A 17,793-nucleotide genomic window follows, 5' to 3' on the forward strand; every position below is an offset into this window, starting at 1 on the left:
TTTTAGCAAATGTAAACCTTTCCTGAGATTTAGTTACAGTGGTCACTATTAAAAGACCTGTCAATTATAATAGACAAGTAAGTGCAACATCCAGTGCCCCCTGAATCAATGGAAAAATTCCCAGTGACTTAAATGGTTTTTGATCAGTCCCTAAATAACATTACCTTAGTATTTGCAGTAATCCCTGAATATTTCCCATACTATTGGGGGTTGGACTAGATGACCTCCTGAGGTCCCTTCCAACCCTGAGATTCTATGATTCTATGTGCTGAGGTTACTATCTGCTTAACTAAAGCAAAACTAACAAGAGAGGCAATTGTGTGTGCACAATGCAGGACTTAGCCATCTATTGCCTAGTTTTTCATTCAATTCTGAGTTTAGTTTGATAATGAAATTAAAATACATTCTAATGCAGTGGTAACAAAAACTGCCTGTCTTCCCTGTGGTCCTATCTAATGTAATGACTGTATTACATACCTGTGAATATTGTTCAGGTCCCTCATTTCTATTTCTCAGTTAATAATATGATCTTCAAGTAGTGTTCAGTCACTCCCACAACTGTAGTAGCATGGATTTTCCCCATGCCACAGATTTTAAAATGGGCAGAAATATCATATGGTACCCAATCATCCCATCAGAATGATTTGATCAGACCAGTCTATAAGAATATTTTCTTCCCATGCTTTCCCTATCTTAGGCTTTTATATTGCCACCTGTGTCTGAGCCATCTTCCATGTAAAATCAGTAGCAATAGTGAAGTTTCTAGTGGAATTCATGGAGTCTCTGGCATTTGTCCCTTTATGGGGTAAAAACCTTGCTTGGGGTATTTGTTTGTTTTTGAGTGGAGAACTATACTGTGGTGACAATTTTTGATCACTGTTCTGCAATATACGGTTTTGCATCAATGTCTTATCTGCCACTTGGTAGAATCTGATCTGGGAGACGGTGATCACTGCCTGTGAGACGGTGAGCGCTTTAAACTTCCATTGATTTAGGGTGTGATCCAGTTTCCATAAAAGTAAATGGAACTGAGGTAAATGGGATTTAGAATGGGCCATTAGGGCAAAACTCTGCCTTCACTTTGTTAGTGATTAATTTCACAACCGTGGTAAAGAATGGTCTGAAATGCAATATTTGATCATTATCAGAGGGGTAGCCGTGTTAGTCTGGATCTGTAAAAGCAGCAAAGAATCCTGTGGCACCTTATAGACTAACAGACGTTTTGCAGCATGAGCTTTCGTGGGTGAATACCCACTTCTTCAGATGCATGACCCACATGACTTACATCTGAAGAAGTGGGTATTCACCCACGAAAGCTCATGCTGCAAAACGTCTGTTAGTCTATAAGGTGCCACAGGATTCTTTGCTGCTTTTATTTGATCATTGTTTGTTTGTTTGTTTATACAGAATGCAGGGTGCTAGGAACTTTACACTCAAGTATGAAGACAAGCATTTTACAGTATGTGGGTCATATTCTGAACCAACCCCTTTCACAATGTGTTGAGCAGTCACTCACAATCTCACTGAGTTCAGCAGCAACACATTTGTGAGTCATCGTGAGTGAGGGATTCACAGTCTGCCCTGTCAGCATTTTGCTTATTTTACTGAAATCGATTAATGGCTAATGCTTGTTATGGGATCACTTTAATAATCTCAACCTTCTGCTTAGTTCAATGGCAAGAAATAGAAAAGGGTAACAAACTTCGACAAGGCTATTAGATAGAAATAAATTAAGAGAGATAATGTGGTAAATAATAAAATGCACCTGAATCATCCAGATGCTGAGCACCTCCGAAGAGGAGATGCTGAGCACCTCGGGTGCTCAACAGCCTCACCCTTCCATTGAATTCATGGCAGAATTGGGTCATGCGTTAGGTTAAATAAGCTCTTAAAATGCTTTAGGGCCTGATTCTGTCTGTAGAATTATGGCTAGAGACTGAGCAAATAAATTGCTAGGAATACAGTGTGGTCTGTCTGATCAGTGCTTCTTTTTTTCTCCCATAAGGTTCAGAGGACGGCCAGTGAGCCATTTATCATACAGGCTGAAACACAGGTGCATTTAACCTAAATCTTCCCAGAGAAGACAGATTACCTTTTAGAAGAACTCTGTCACCACAGTCTCTTTTCAATAGCCATGTCAACCACTGCCACAAAGGCTGTACATGAAGGGATCAATGGTAGTTTTATCTGAAATTGCACTCAGTGTGTGTTTCTTCCAGCTGACATTCATTTAAATTCTTGCTCCAAGACATCTTTTCTCCCCGTAATAAAAAAAGGATCAGACATCCTAAAAATTGTTTCTTGGGGAACTAAAATTTAAAACATTCACTTGGCTAAGCATGAAATATTTCTGATTTATATGTTTAATCAACAGCCAAAGCAAGTAAAGATCTGCTTGTAATTCATAAATTGCAATACTAATATTATCACATAAGCAGCAACATAACTGATTTCATTGCAGAAGAACTAATATGCCCAATCTGGAGAAAAGCCACCATATAATTGTGAGTAGTTTGCTCTAAAGAAACCATCCTTCAAGTCAATACTGATATCCCAAAAGTCCTGTAGCCTGTGTCCATATCACTTCTTTATGGAAGGTAAAAATGTTAATGTTGCACACACCATATGCACTGCCTTCTCCCCCGCACCCGTTCATATCACAGAGCAGTAAAAAGAGGCATGTGGAGAATTGTATAATTGTATACATGTTGCACATTGAGAATTGTATAGATGGCTCAAATCTAATTTTTCAAACATCGATGCAGTCGCATGTACTTTGCAGGTTAGTAAATAACTCAAAATGAAATACATTAGCATTTTGCATGCCAGCAGAGCACCTACATGCACATGTACAAGGGCATCTTTCTCCCTGATCGTTGCAAGGTACGATGATGCTGTCAATCCCTGGCCAGCAAAGGTGCTAGATTTAGTGCTTGGATCCCTTATAGATTTTTTTTAATTCAACATGCTGCTTGGGACAGGTTTTTACAGTAAATAATGCAAGGTTTGGGATTTCTAAGTGAATACAGGATTGAAATAGGAGTTTGAAACTGAAGAATGGATCAATGGCATGTTTTGGTCAAAATGCATATCTTCAGACACACAAAAGATCTGTCAGATTTCCTCTGAGGTTTGGTAAGGGGTTTTCATTGATATCCAGGTTCGTGATGAGTTTAGGAGATCCTTTTCCTGTGTAACTTCAGGTCATCAGACAAATGATGCCAGAGAGCCACTCCTGGTGGTGAGGTGGTGCTCAGGAGGCCGGCTACCCATTTATATAGCCTGATCCTGTTTCCATAAAGTCAATGATAAAAACTCTCATGGACTTCAGTGGGGCAGAATCTGATCCCAAATTTGTTACTCATTGAAAAATATAACTCCTACTCAAAATTCTGCTTTCAATATTTACATTTTTCTTTCATAAGAGAGGCTTTGGCCTGTAATTCTCCTTTGTGTGTTCTCCTTTCCAAGGTCCATGCCAGCCACATGAACAAATGCCTTAAGACACTTTCTCCTCTTGCTTCAAAGACAGTTAAGGGCATTCGCTATCACATGGGCTATCCAGCATCAATGAAGTGCTGTCATGAAAACTGCGTATGTATCAGTTTTGGGATAGACCTCTTCCTTAGGGTGACAGGAAGTGTGCAGCTTTTGTCATTTGCTGCTGCTGCAGGGGAAGAAAAATCAGCATTTTTACCATCTCCTCAGACTGGTTTTGATTTACACGAAGAACAAGGTCAACTCTTCAATGGTTAGAACCCAAAGCCTCATTTTAAGAAACAGAAATTCAATTTATCTCATAAGTCCAGATATGTTCCTACTCTCAATGGATCTGAAATCTCTAGTTGACAGCCAAGACCGGCAGCTTCTGTATATTACAGATAATGTAATATGTAGCAGATAAGATGACCTATCTTTATAAAGGGGTGCTGAAGTACTTGTCTCTTCTTTATTTTTCCACCTTGATACTTTTATCTTCTTTGACTGTTCTGTGATATTGTCAGTGATTAAAAGGCAGCCTACAGGTCTGTCAGTTTCACTAGCCTATGCAAGAGTAGAAGCAGATATACATTTTCAGTTCTGATCTAATGTTATCAGGATTCATGGGAATTAATAGGGAACCCGATGCTCAGTATCACATTAATAGTTGCAAGTCAGTCCGTTGTTTAAAATTTGAAGGCCTTGAATTATATCGACCCCAGAACCTGGAACATCCAACCTGGACAACAAACTGACTTCAAAAGAAAACTTCATATGAGCATGAACAAGGACAGTTTAATCAGTCGCAGTGGAATCTTTCAATCTCGCTGATACTCATGGAAAGAACAAGTAAATGTGATTAATCTGCCTAACCAGTTATTTGTGTATAGTCCTTATCCTTTAATCAAATAATAATATTATTATTTACACAGATAGTAAGCATTTTGCAATCCTAAATATTGGGTAAAGGCACAACTGAAGTAGATTCTAAGGGTCTAATTCTGAAAACACATTAGATCAATGGGAATACTCTGTGAAATCATTGGGAGTATTCACATATAACTTTTCTCAGGTTCAAGTTACAAACCATGCTAAAGTATTCTGTAACAGTGGCTTAAGCCACTAGTTAAAAAAATTACTATGTCCAGTCCTTTTTAAGAAGACACTTAAGCCACTAAATGTGGGTATTTCAGATATGAATTATTCATTGTTAGGATGATGGTTACCTTCACAAACCTATCTGCATGAGCCTGGTTTCATTGAGAGTATGCATGTCTTCTACCACAGGCGTTAGAAATACAGTTTTAACAAATATGGGGCATTTGAAAAAGTTCATAATTGAAATGCTTATCTCAATGGGCTAGACCTGACTTTAAAGGGTGCTGAATTCTTTGTTGTAGAAAACCCAAAAAATGAGCTTCAACTCTCACAAGCCCAACCTATTTTTGGTTGAATCAGGCCCAAAGCTACCAATTTTTGTCTTTAATTTTGCAGTCATGGGCGGCGGGTAGCATAGACAGGGGAAGGCTGTGCCTCTCCAAACAGCCTGGCATGGCCTTGCCAACGCTCCAGCCCCAGTCCCCCTCCTGCCTGCTTCCAGTTCCCCTCCCTTCCCACTCTTCTGTGCCGAGAGGCTGGGGCAGGCAGTCTGGGGCCAGTGCACAAAAGACCCCAGGGCTGGGACCATGCCACGCCATGCCCCCCCCCCATCCATTCACCCAGTGCTGGGACTATGCTGCCCACCCAGTGCTCCAGGGCTGGGGGCACTCCAGGGCTTGTGTGTGCTCCAGGCTCCAGCGCAGGAAATGGCGGATGGAAGAGGAGGAGAGGGACCTTGGGCAAAGGGGGAGGAGCCAGAGGGCTAGCATCCTCCATGAACGCATTCACCCACCACCCATGTTAGCAGTTATATAAAGACAGACTGTCTAATACTCTTGATCCTGCTCAACGTAAGATACTAGTCTAATAGCTACCTTAAAGATTCAGAGTTTCATGGCCACTCTATAGAACTGGAAGTGGCAGACACTTTCCAGTTCAGTTCTCTCTTATGGATAGAAATAACTAGCCATGCAAGCGGAAAGTCCGATGTATAATCCTACAGCACGTTGTAATATCCATATTTAAGTGCTATGTGCCAGATCCAAAGCCCATTGAAGTCCGTAACAAGGATCTCTTTGATTTGAAGGGTTCTGGGTCAATTTTAAGGATTCTTTATTATTTTGAGCCTACGTAGCATCTTAATGTATGTATTGGCTTTGCCTAAAAACTTTTGCTCAGTATACAAATAAAACTTCAGCTTTTGCCACTCAGCTGTCCAGTATCATTGCTGCCAGGTTGCTATGCTGCTGCTGAAGTATTCTTCTTAAATTCATTCTTCCTAAAGATCTGGCTTCTGCTGACTTTAGATGCTTTGGGGAATTACACATTTCATAAATACCTTCTTAGTACTTTGGAGATGATGGGAGAAAAGAATAGGAGAAGAGAGCGAAATGAAGAATGGTGAAAAAGATAAGTCTGGCAGGCCTTTCCAAGAGGTGAAGTTATGATGAGCCTGGTGGTTTCTGTAGCATTAGGCTTGCTTGATGTCAGCAAAGTGATTATTGCCTGTTGAGTCTGGATAGATATTTCTGTAGCCCTAATCTGTCCCTTGTGGATCTTTAGGATAAGAGTAACTCTTAGGGGCCTAATCCTGAGCCTATTGAAGTCAATGAAAGTGTATTACAGAATAATATTTAGATAATACTGTGCTTGTATGGCTCTATATAAATAATAATGATTCACAGACTCTGAAAAATCATTCGCGTTGAGTTGCAATAAACAAGGCAAGAGTTTGTGGAAACTTTTTACATTTTGCTAGACACATATAACTATAAATTAATTGCAAATAATAGTACAGTTAACACAGTCTCCAGGGAAAAGTACTGGGTATTTTTCTTATTTTCAAGTTTGAAGCAGTTTTAAAGGACTATTTAATTTGGAAAAAAATGTACTCCGCGATTGACATTTGATTCTCCACTAAAGTAATACATGCATTTATGGAAAATGTTGCTTTAGTTAACATCGTTCCTTGCAACTAATTAGAAAATGTGTTGGTGGGTATATTTTAGAACAAAAAGTATGCTGAGCAAAGCTTCATTTAATTTGAACTTCTCATCAGGAAAGAACATTTTTAACCAAACTGCTGAAAATGGTTGATGAAGACATGTTTTCTTTCAACCCAATTAGCAGTTAGAGAGCTTTCAATGGCCTACAATGAGCCTTTTCCCTTGTTTTAATGTGGCTACATCTACAAAGAAAACTTGTGAAGCAGTGGAAGTCAAGTGCTGAAACAATTGTTCCTGTTAACTTCTACCACGTGAGCTTCATATTAAGGGGCAAAATGTACAGGTTAGAAGAGTACTTTCAGCAAGATGGACCATGAGGCCCACTTAATCAACGAGTCACAGTTTAAACAATAAGCTTGAAGATCTGATTTACATTTGTTTTACATAGGTATTTGTCAGTTTTAACGTAATCCTTAGAATGAAAGTAAGAGGGATTACGTACTGGAGTGTGGTTTCAGAATTATTAGAATGCAGGTGGAGAGGTTTATGTAGGTACTTAGTGGACTGCTGGCAATCTCATATCATCATTAAGAGACACCCACCTGTCAATTTTTAGAACCACCCACATGAACCTCAAAATTAGAAACAGAAGTGACATAGATCCTCATTCAATAAAGCAGCACTACCCCCCCTCCCCTTGAAGTGTGCACAAAGCTGATATTAGACTCACTGGCATCATCCAAAGGTCACTTCTTTGGAAGCTGAAATCCAAAATTCTTTTCAAGTGATCAGCAAACTAAATTTATGCTGTGAAGGAAGCTCATACAAAAGAGAAAGGGTAGCATTTGGAAGCCAGAGAGAGAGAGAATTAGACAAAACTCAAAATTAGAGCCATTTGAACACTGGATAAAATTAAAATGCATTATTCATGAAATACATTAGCTGATAAATAGCTTCCAACTAGCTCTATGCGAAATAAAGATCTATGATCCATCCCCTTAGGAGCATTGTGCCAGTACTTAATAGCACTTATCTAGCACTTTTCATCCACAGACCTCAAAAGATTTTCCAACATACATATGGGGAAACAGATACTGAGTAATTGACTTACCAACTGTAACAAAACAGGTCAGTGGCAAAGCTCGGAGGAAAACCCAGGTTTCCTGACACACTGTTTGTGCCCTATGGACTAGGCAGCACTGCCTTCTGAATTCTGCACATAAAGGAGTCCCATCAGACTCTCTTGTTCACCCTTGAACTTGCCTCGTGCCTTTTTGAAATCAAATAATCACCTTTTAACTAAATTTGCTCCATCTGTTCTTCCCCCCTGAACCACACTTGGCTCTTTTCAGCCATGGTCTCATTTCATGTTGCCCCCGGACTCCTTTTCCAGCAGACCCAAGAGCGTCATTCTCCTGTCTGTACAGCTTTGGCTTCTGTTGAAAAAGTGAAACGGTAAACACGGACACACAAGGGTGGGGGTTTTTTTTCAAACTTTTTTTTTATTCTAAAAAACTAAATTAAAATACACAATAATTTTCCCTTTTTGGTTTCAAAAATGTGATTTTTTTTAATAATGTTCCTTTTGTCCCTTTCTTTAAGTTCTGAAAACCAAAAATAAAATATAAAATTATCACCTTTATTGGGCTTTTGTGTAGAGCAGGGGTGCTGAGGGCCAGGTTAGGTTGGGGGTGGGGGGAATGTATGCTGCGGATGGAGAGGGTGGGTGGGATTCTCTTTTGAGGATTGGAGAATATTTTGAGTTCTTGTATTTGTTGTTTCATAGAATCATAGAATCTCAGGGTTGGAAGGGACCTCAGGAGGTCTTCTAGTCCAACCCCCTGCTCAAAGCAGGACCAAACCCAACTAAATCATCCCAGCCAGGGCTTTGTCAAGCCTGACCTTAAAAACCTCTAAGGAAGGAGATTTCACTACCTCCGAAGAAGTGAGCTGCAGCTCACGAAAGCTCATGCTAAAATAAATTTGTTAGTCTTTAAGGTGCCACAAGTACTCCTGTTCTCACTACCTCCCTAGGTAACCCATTCCAGTTCTTCACCACCCTACTAGTGAAAAAGTTTTTCCTAATGTCCAACCTAAACCTCCCCCTCTGCAACTTGAGACCATTACTCCTTGTTCTGTCATCTTCTACCACTGAGAACAGTCTAGATCCATCCTCTTTGGAACCCCCTTTCAGGTAGTTGAAAGCAGCTATCAAATCCCCCCTCATTCTTCTTTTCTGCAGACTAAACAATCCCAGTTCCCTCAGCCTCTCCTCATAAGTCATGTGCTCCAGCCCCCTAATCATTTTTGTTGCCCTCCGCTGGACTCTCTCCAATTTGTCCACATCCTTCTTGTAGTGTGGGGCCCAAAACTGGACACAGTACTCCAAATGAGGCCTCACCAGTGCTGAATAGAGGGGAATGATCACATCCCTCGATCTGCTGGAAATGCCCCTACTTATACAACCCAAAATGCTATTAGCCTTCTTGGCAACAAGGGCACACTGTTGACTCATATTCAGCTTTTCATCCACCCCCGTAACTCCTAGGTCCTTTTCTGCAGAACTGCTGCCCAGCCATTCGGTCCCTAGTCTGTAGCAGTGCATGGGATTCTTCCGTCCTAAGTGCAGGACTCTGCACTTGTCCTTGTTGAACCTCATCATATTTCTTTTGGCCCAATCCTCTAATTTGTCTAGGTCCCTCTGTATCCTATCCCTACCCTCCAGCATATCAACCACTCCTCCCAGTTTAGTGTCATCTGCAAACTTGCTAAGGGTGCAGTCCACACCATCCTCCAGATCGTTAATGAAGATATTGAATAAAACCGGCCCCAGCACCGACCCTTGGGGCACTCCACTTGATACCGGCTGCCAACTAGACATGGAACCATTGATCACTACCCGTTGAGCCCGACCATCTAGCCAGTTTTCTATCCACCTTACCGTCCATTCATCCAGCCCATACTTCTTTAACTTGCTGGCAAGAATACTGTGGGAGACTGTATCAAAAGCTTTGCTAAAGTCCAGAAATAGCACATCCACTGCTTTCCCCTCATCCACAGAGCCGGTTATCTCATCATAGAAGGCAATTAGGTTTATGTCGATTTGAATTTTTAATGCATGTCCAGGGCATCTTCAGCTTTTAGAAAAATGCTTCTAGGTCTGTTCTTAAGACTTGAAGTGAATAATAGCACCAAGTGTTTCCTTTGAAACAGCTGGTGCTGGCCTCTGCTGGATTTAGGATACTGCACAAGATGGACCATTGGTCTGATCCAGTAGGGCAATCTCTATGTTCCAATATACAGTTCATGTCACACGTACATTGATACCTGGCAGTATACAGGTAAAGACAAGTAACAACATAACAGTCTCCTCTAATTATTGGGGAGGTAGCACCGAATCTAATATGGGGCACTAGATTTCTGTAACAAAGTAAAAATATTAAAGCTGACTGCAATGACCTTATGAAAATCCCTAAGCTATTCAAACTACACACACTAATGAAACACACGCCGTATATTCTGTAGCCTGCCAAGTACCACTTGGCCTATCCATAGCTCCTGCTATGTAGCCTCCACATGATGGCACAGCTACCGTTGTGGATGCATCGTACAGCAAGCTCAGAACCTCTGCCGCCGCGTTAGCCAGCTCCATGCATTGACAGTGGACATGTCAGGCGGTGTCTGTCTCCTCATTGCGCACGTTGACAAAGCACACAAGTGGCACAAGGGCTGGACTAGCACTGGCTCTTGTGACTGAAACAACTCCTTAGTCAGAACAGTGATTGTTGGTAGCTGTCACATCCAACTCTGCATGCGCCTGAGAAGGTTCCATAAATGGCTCAGACAGATGTGCTTTGACCTCATCTTTAGCCCCGTGGAAGAAATATTTCCCAATATTTCACCTGGGAAGAGGCCAGATGAATATGAACACATGATAAATGGCAAGAAACTCACATTTGTAGATGACATGACAGAAGGTTTGATGATGACGGAAATGGTGGATTATAGCTAAAAATACATTACAGGACTTTTCTGCTGCTTTTTAACACAACTATCCTTTTCCTTGAACATTTACAGCTTTGTTCTTTACCTTACTTTTAATATCTAGTTTTGCTAGCGTACATTCGGCTCCTCCAATGCCAACTCCTCAGTCTTCCTCCAACAAATGTCTCTGGTGCTCCATGCGCTGGGGGTTATAGCGGATCACAAATTGAACATGAGTCAAAAATGTGATGCAGTCAATAAAAAGGCTAATGTCATTCTGGGGGTGTAAGACATGGGAGGTGATTGCCCCACTCTACTCAGCGCTGGTGAGGCCTCAGCTGGAGTATTATCTAATTTCAGTTGCCACACTTTAAGAAGATGTGGACAAATTGGAGAGTCCAGAGAAAAGCAACAACAATGATAAAAGGTTTAGAAAAGTTGACCTGTAAGGAAAGATTTTTTTCAAAATGGGTATGTTTTGAAAAAAGAAAATTGAGGAAGGAATTAAGTCTTCAAATAAAGAGGATAGTGATCAGCTGTTCTCCATCTCTCTTGAAGATAGCACTGGTAGTAGATAGTACAGATAGTAACTGGTTACAGATAGTAATTGGCTTAGTTTGCAGCAAAGGAAATTTAGGTTGGATATTAGGAAAGACTTTCGAACTATAAGGATATTTAATCTTCCAAGGGCAGTTACGGAATCCCCATCCTTTCAGGTTTTTAAGAACAGGTTAAAGAAATACCTGTCAGGGGTAATCTAGGTTTACTTGTTCTTGCCTCAGCACAGGGGGCTGGACTAGATGACCTCTTGAGGTCCCTTCCAGCCCTACATTTCCTTGATTCTATAATCATATGTTGTACAAGGAAAAAGTTAATTCAGCTCCGAGAATTCCTCTTAATTTCTATTGCCTCACAATGTGGAGAATATTTCAGAAGTTTCTGAACAAACAGAGAAAGGGAAACGCAACATGTTGCTAAAGAGAATCAATAGTGTTGGTGTGAGATTTCCCCTGGAAAGGGTTTGGAGAGAGTGAAACACTCAGGGACCCCCAAACCCAGCATTTGCTGAGTCTTGACAGATTTACCACACCATGGAAAGCTGGTTATATTTGAATGGATAAGATGTCAGCTCCATAACGTGAGTGTGGATGCCGGGTGCCGGGAGAGTTAACGGCAGAAATAGGCTTCGATGAGGAATACATGAGCGTTATCACAGAAGCGTAAGTAAGGCACTCAGTGGGAAAGTGAATCGCTTTAATGGAAGCTGGGCTGTCATAACCCCACGCCATGTGAGAAAGTGCCAAGTGCAGGCAGAGTTGCCACACACTCGGCGATTGGGCTTTAGCATGCTGAATTAGATATAAGCCAGACAGCACCCAAACATGCATACTTGCCACCCTAATGGTATAGGGATCAACATCCTAAGCACTTTTTGGTGCTCCCATTTATGTACATAGCCTGTGATGCAGGGAATTTCATCAGTAGGAATGGAGATATTCTGTGTCCTTACTGAGAGTTGCAGCAGTGAAAAAGAAAATGATTAGCACAGAAAAAAAGTAAAATGACACTGTAAGATGAACAAGCCCTTAAAGCCAGTCCTGGCCTAAATCTAACAGAACGTATAGAAGAGAATGGACCAAGTATCTATTCCCCCCATGCTATATGTTAACATTCAGTTATCCAGCTGCCCCCTGCTGTGCAAGCAAGATATAACACAGCATGTTGTAGGAATTCTATTGCAAAGGAAAGTTTACAGGACTTCTCAAACCATGATTGTGCTGTCAGACATGTCATGGAATAACTGCAATTAAAACATCCAGGTGCTAGGTGTTCAATAAGCAGAACATTTTGTACCCTTATTTTAGAAGCCACAAAGTGTCTTACAGAAAAATCAAAGAAAGCAAGTCTAAATTTTGTAAGAACTTGGTTTTGCAGTATTAAGTAATTGACTCTAGATTTTTAGGTGTAGCATGTGCACCGCATGTTGCAAGAGTTGTTCCGGTGAGCACTGACTGTGCAGATTCACATAAAACCTACACATGCTGCTAGTGTGTAAATTAAAGTTGCCCTCAGGTAAAAACACAGAAAACTCATGTAAATGGTACATGCAGCATTTATGAATTGGGCCCTCTGTAACTGGCAATGGACTATGTACTGTTCAAAATGAAAATAATTGATACAAACTCAAAATAATTTTATGCTATCTTAAAAAAACCCTTCATGCCTGATTGTCTTTCCAGAATCAATATTATGGATGATGGAAGCCTCCGAATTGTCAATGTCACTAAGGCAGATGCTGGAAGTTATTCCTGTATAGCAACAAACCATTTTGGTACAGCTAGCAGCACTGGAAGTTTGGTGGTGAAAGGTAACAACAGCCCTTATTACACATCGCTTATATCTCCGTCTTACTCTTAATCTCTAATAGAGAAAGAAGAAGCCACACATGTTCCACGCTTTTTAATTTCTCTGCTCCTGAGTGGTACTGAATCCCAACAGCTCCCAGTGAAGTCATTGGGACCTGTTGCCATACATCCCCTTCTGCTGAAAGGCTCTATGGAGTATACAGAAATTACTGATTCTCAAATATCAAAGCTTACCTAATGCCATTTAGTATCACTGAGGCCAAAGATATGTTAACAGTAAAATCTGTTTGATGTCTTGAATAATATATATAGCAAGTTGGTACTATGTTTTGTAATATATATAAGATTAAACTGAATGAAATATAGGAACATAAGAATTGCTGCACTGGATCAGATGAATAGTCCATTAAGTCCACTGTCCTGTCTCTGACATGCTTTGAACTACATGCTTAACTTGAAATCCATTAAATTCAGAATATCCATGGAGGAATTTTTTTTTACCCTAAGCAGTTAATGGCTAGTTTGTCCTTTTAAAAATGTTAATCTAATCTAATGCATCTGCAGATGTCTAATCCTTTTAACAGTCCTGGTAAACTCTTAATACATGCAGGTTTGCAAAATAATATGCAACTTTTTCCCTTACAATACATTTTTTTATTTTCCAAAATATAATCAGTGTGTGATTTAACACTATTTAATAATTCTTGCCACTGAGTGATATCTTTATACATCCCATGAATCCCAAGTGTATGCCCAGAAATTCTCTCTCAACAATTTTTTTTTAAAAGGAAACATAAAATGTTTGACCAAGGAGTTAAAGTTCAAATCTGTTAAATGCAGTGACAGTGACAAATGTTTTAAAGTTATGCACTGTTATGAGAAGTTGCGTGTCTGATAAATTATCATAGGCAACAGGCATATAGATTATTACATTGATAAAAACTCTCCATCTCTCTCTTATTTGTGGAAAATGCTGTGTTGGATAACAGATCAGGAGAGATTGATTTATTATTTTGTAATCAATCACAGAGCTCTAATGCTGTCAGTTTTAATTCTCCCATATATTGGCACTTATGGACAATATTGGTTTAGAGGTTCTCCCTATCAATTATTTCTATAGTATACAGAGACTTCTTTAAAATGCTTTTAATGCGAGTTTAAATGGGTGCTTTTTATAATCAGAGTTAAAGCAACGAATCTCAGGATAGCTGGCCCTGAGAAACACAGTGATCCTCCATGACGCTTTACCTGCTACAAACCTCCGTGTGTGTGAGATGCAGCACCAGCACATTCATGGAGCAAAATCTTCCCTAAAATATTGAGTGTGCACATGTGTCTGAGGACAGGAACCGTCCCAATTATATTATTAAATCTTCTCTCTCTCTCTCTAATTTTACATCCTTCTCTTTATATTAGAAAAAGGTTTTAAGCATATTGGGGCAATCCTCAGCTGGTGTAAATTAACGTGGCTCCAGTGAAGTCAATGGAGCTTCATGGAATAACACCAGCTGACAATCTGGCCCTTTGTGTTTTGTGCTGGATTACCCCGACTCTCTCCCCTTGGGATCTCTGGTTGTGCAGTGTAACATCCTGTCTCTTCTGTGATACCATCTCAAAATTTAGCAGTCCTTTCCCAGATAGAACTTCCATTGATGAGGCTGGTACATGTGTAGGAATTGAAGGGACAGTCCCTACAGTAAGACAACATTGGGTAAATACACCTGCATAATACATATTTCTTTTCTTTCGTGCATGTTCCTTTGTGCAATTTTTATTTTAAAATTAAGGCTATAGGGGGACTATATTATGTCTTAGAAATAAATTGGACTTAACGTAGTCACTTCCAGTTTGTGCAGCTTGTACAGCATGTGCCTCAGCAGATATTAGTCTCTTTGAACAGGAAGTCCCTAAGGTTAGCAGTAGGTCTGTGTTTAAGATGACTCTGGCTGCCAGAGTCATTTTAAACATTAATCCCTGTTATCCTCAAGCAGAGGCATAACAAATAAGTGTGAGTGAAATTCTGGAAGTTCCTGAGAACAGGACAGCAGGAAAAGTCTTGCCCAAGGTTCTGAGCACCTCCTGTAAGGGGCAGAAGGCTTTGTGCCCCACCACTGAAGTCAGCTTTGGACTTCAGCAGGCACGGGAGGTCGCCCTGAGTGACCGCTGCTCCTACTGATTTTAGGAGAAGCTGAGGGTGCTCAGCCCCTTGTAGATTTGGATCTCAATAGTCTCTCCTCAGGGAAAAGTCTACTTGTGGATCCTTTGTAAATTAAGGTACTAATTTAAATACATTGTTATTGCATGGAAAACATAAACAACAGAATATAACAACCGACCTTATTGACACAGAAGGATACAGTTCTTAAGCCCTGTATGTTAGTACAAGAAAGCAGATAGGCTAGGAATGTGACTGGGTGGTGCAATGGCCCTTCCATGGACTATGATGAAGTTGCACTCACTTATGGCAGCGGTGAAATTGACTCTGAGCTCAGATCTTGAAGATGGAAGCACCAAATGAGTGTGAATGCCAATGTGTGAACCCTCATTTTGTGGACATCTCAAAGCCACCATACAACTTGAAATAACTAACCCTGGTTGTCAATCTCAGGTCAGGAGAGGGCCAGGGCTAGACTTAAGAATTTGTCAGGCATTAGGTGCAGTGGTAGCTATATGTGAGAACAACGCTTACCCAAAGCATAGCCAGGTCAAGTGGGACACAGAATTTTCATGGGGGCCAGTCCAAGACTCTGGAATGAACTCTCCCAGGAACAAAGGACCATCATAAACCTCACTGTGTCTGCTCTAAGTGCAAGATTCATTTCTTTGACTTTGCCTTCTCTAACAAAAAAATGTTGCCCCTTTTCAACCAAAGCACCTGGTCAAAGTTCATGGCCTTAAAGATGTTTCAGTTGGAAGTAGAAATTGATGGAAATCTGATATTTTCTTTGATGCAGTTTTGGTTATTTATAAGGAAGGTACAAAGTCCTGTGTCTCTGAATGCAGAAGGAACCAAGAACAAAACTTATTTTACAGTGCCACACTAGAACTTAGCTTTGTCCATGGTCACACTGTGCTTACAGGCTCCTGCTTGGCTTTCTTGCCTCTTCTGTCTCTGTTCTTGTCTGGTCTCAGTTTATGTGTGATACCTTTTTCCCCTCCTCTCCCCACAAACATCCCCACCCAAAACAATACTCAGCCAAAAGCTCCTGGGTGGGTTCACACACGTCTTTTGTCTGACACACAGGGCCGGCTCCAGGTTTTTTGCCGCCCCAAGCAACCAAAAAATAAAAAGGAATCCCACCCCTTGATAAGGGCTGCCCCAAGCTTGAAACGCTGGTGCCTAGAGCCGGCCCTGCTGACACAGGGGCTTATGCTAACAGTTATGTTAATTGAAGGGTGGTTTCACACCTATCCGTCTCAGTGGGGTTTTCATTCAACCCATAACAATAAGCAGCAACATGTATATTTATCAAACACAACCAAAACCCCTGGGGAGCAGATGAGAGAACAATCCATGACAGATGTCAGTCACGTTGCTCAATACTAGAAGGTGCCCAGAGACTATGGTAATGAGAGTGGTATTAGAACTAGCACTGCTGGGGGCGCTACCACACTCCCTGGCTTGAACTGGTTTTCATGGTATACAGAGCTTCCAGTTTGATTCATCAGCCCCACCATACAAATTGTTCCAGCACTCCTGCCTCTATAGATACAGAAGCACACTTTCCTCACCTTTGTGTGAATTGTAACATACTGTTTTAAATAATAACAATTGAGAGCTCTGTGTCTGAGGACAAATTTGATTCTAGTCAGCCCTAATGAGGGGTTACATAGGTGTAAATGGAGGCAGAATTTGCCCCTAAGTTATGTCTACACTGCAGCTGCACACATACCTACCGGCATGGGTAGACAGACACGAGCTAGCATGCTAAAACTAACAGTGTGGCTGCAGTGGCATGTGCTGTCGTTTGGGCTAGCCACCCAAGTTCAAACCCGCCCAACCCTCTGGGTACATACTTGATGGATAGTCCAAGCCACCTGCCATGGCCATACTGCTATTTTTAGCATGAGCTAGCAGAGCTAGCACATGTCTGCCTGCCTGCGCTGGGAAACACGCTCCCGGCTGGTGTCCAGACAAACCCTTAGGGACTGATTCTGATCTCACTTGATGTAAATCAAAACTAACTCTATTGAAGTGAAGAGGGTTACATGGATGTAAAACCAGCATAAGTAAGATGAGACCCATACCCTGGGTCTTTAGTTTAAATACAATTGATACAGGGTCTGATTTTCAGAAATGCTAAGACCCACATCTCCAATTGTAGTCAGGTGCGCCTCCACAAATCAGGCCCTGACTGCACATCCATAAAAGGTTAATATTTAAAAATATTACTTTGTTTAGCTGATGCTGTTGAAAAGTAGTCATTTTGTAATTTAAGAATTATCTAATTCTTCCTTATTATTATTATTATTAGAGGCAGCCTGTTTGCTACTTACTGCAAGAGTATATATTACATCTCGTCATTCTTTATTAGTCACATGGTTTAAGTATCACTTCACATTGTGTTAAGGTTATAAGAGATTAGCAAGTATTATTTTTTCATCTTCAATGCTCAGTAGGAACTTGATCCCATTAAAATGAATAGGACCTATACATATGTGTGAAGCGGAGAATATACCCCGAGGTCTGAGACATGGATATTAACAGTGAACACAATTTTAGAATCTAGTCCACAAAAAGTATAAAATCACATAAAACTGTTCTGAACTCTAAATGACTGTGTAAAGTATTGTATTTTACACTGAAATATCTGAGTTTCTATGATTTAAGTAACACATGTACTAGTTGGGGTGAAATATTTCTGAATGCCATATTTTAATTCAATGTTGTGGTCTACAAAAGGACTAATTTATCAGCT

The 17,793-nt window shown here is 40.6% G+C and overlaps 1 protein-coding gene and 1 long non-coding RNA gene across 4 annotated transcripts in view; one reads left to right on the top strand and one right to left on the bottom strand.

The window, feature by feature from the left end:
• The window catches only part of CNTN4 (contactin 4), a 669,413-nt gene that overhangs the window by 587,336 nt on the left and 64,284 nt on the right, over positions 1-17,793 (top strand). For both annotated transcript variants that reach the window (XM_045024546.1, XM_045024545.1), the window contains one exon: positions 12,749-12,876. In XM_045024546.1, coding sequence (XP_044880481.1) covers positions 12,749-12,876 — 128 coding nt within the window. The remainder of the gene's footprint in view (positions 1-12,748; positions 12,877-17,793) is intronic.
• LOC123374498 overlaps positions 1-17,793 on the bottom strand; it is a 71,119-nt gene that overhangs the window by 11,926 nt on the left and 41,400 nt on the right. The window lies entirely within an intron of this gene.

This window comes from Mauremys mutica, chromosome 7, assembly GCF_020497125.1.
Source record: "Mauremys mutica isolate MM-2020 ecotype Southern chromosome 7, ASM2049712v1, whole genome shotgun sequence".
NCBI lineage: Eukaryota > Metazoa > Chordata > Testudines > Geoemydidae > Mauremys > Mauremys mutica.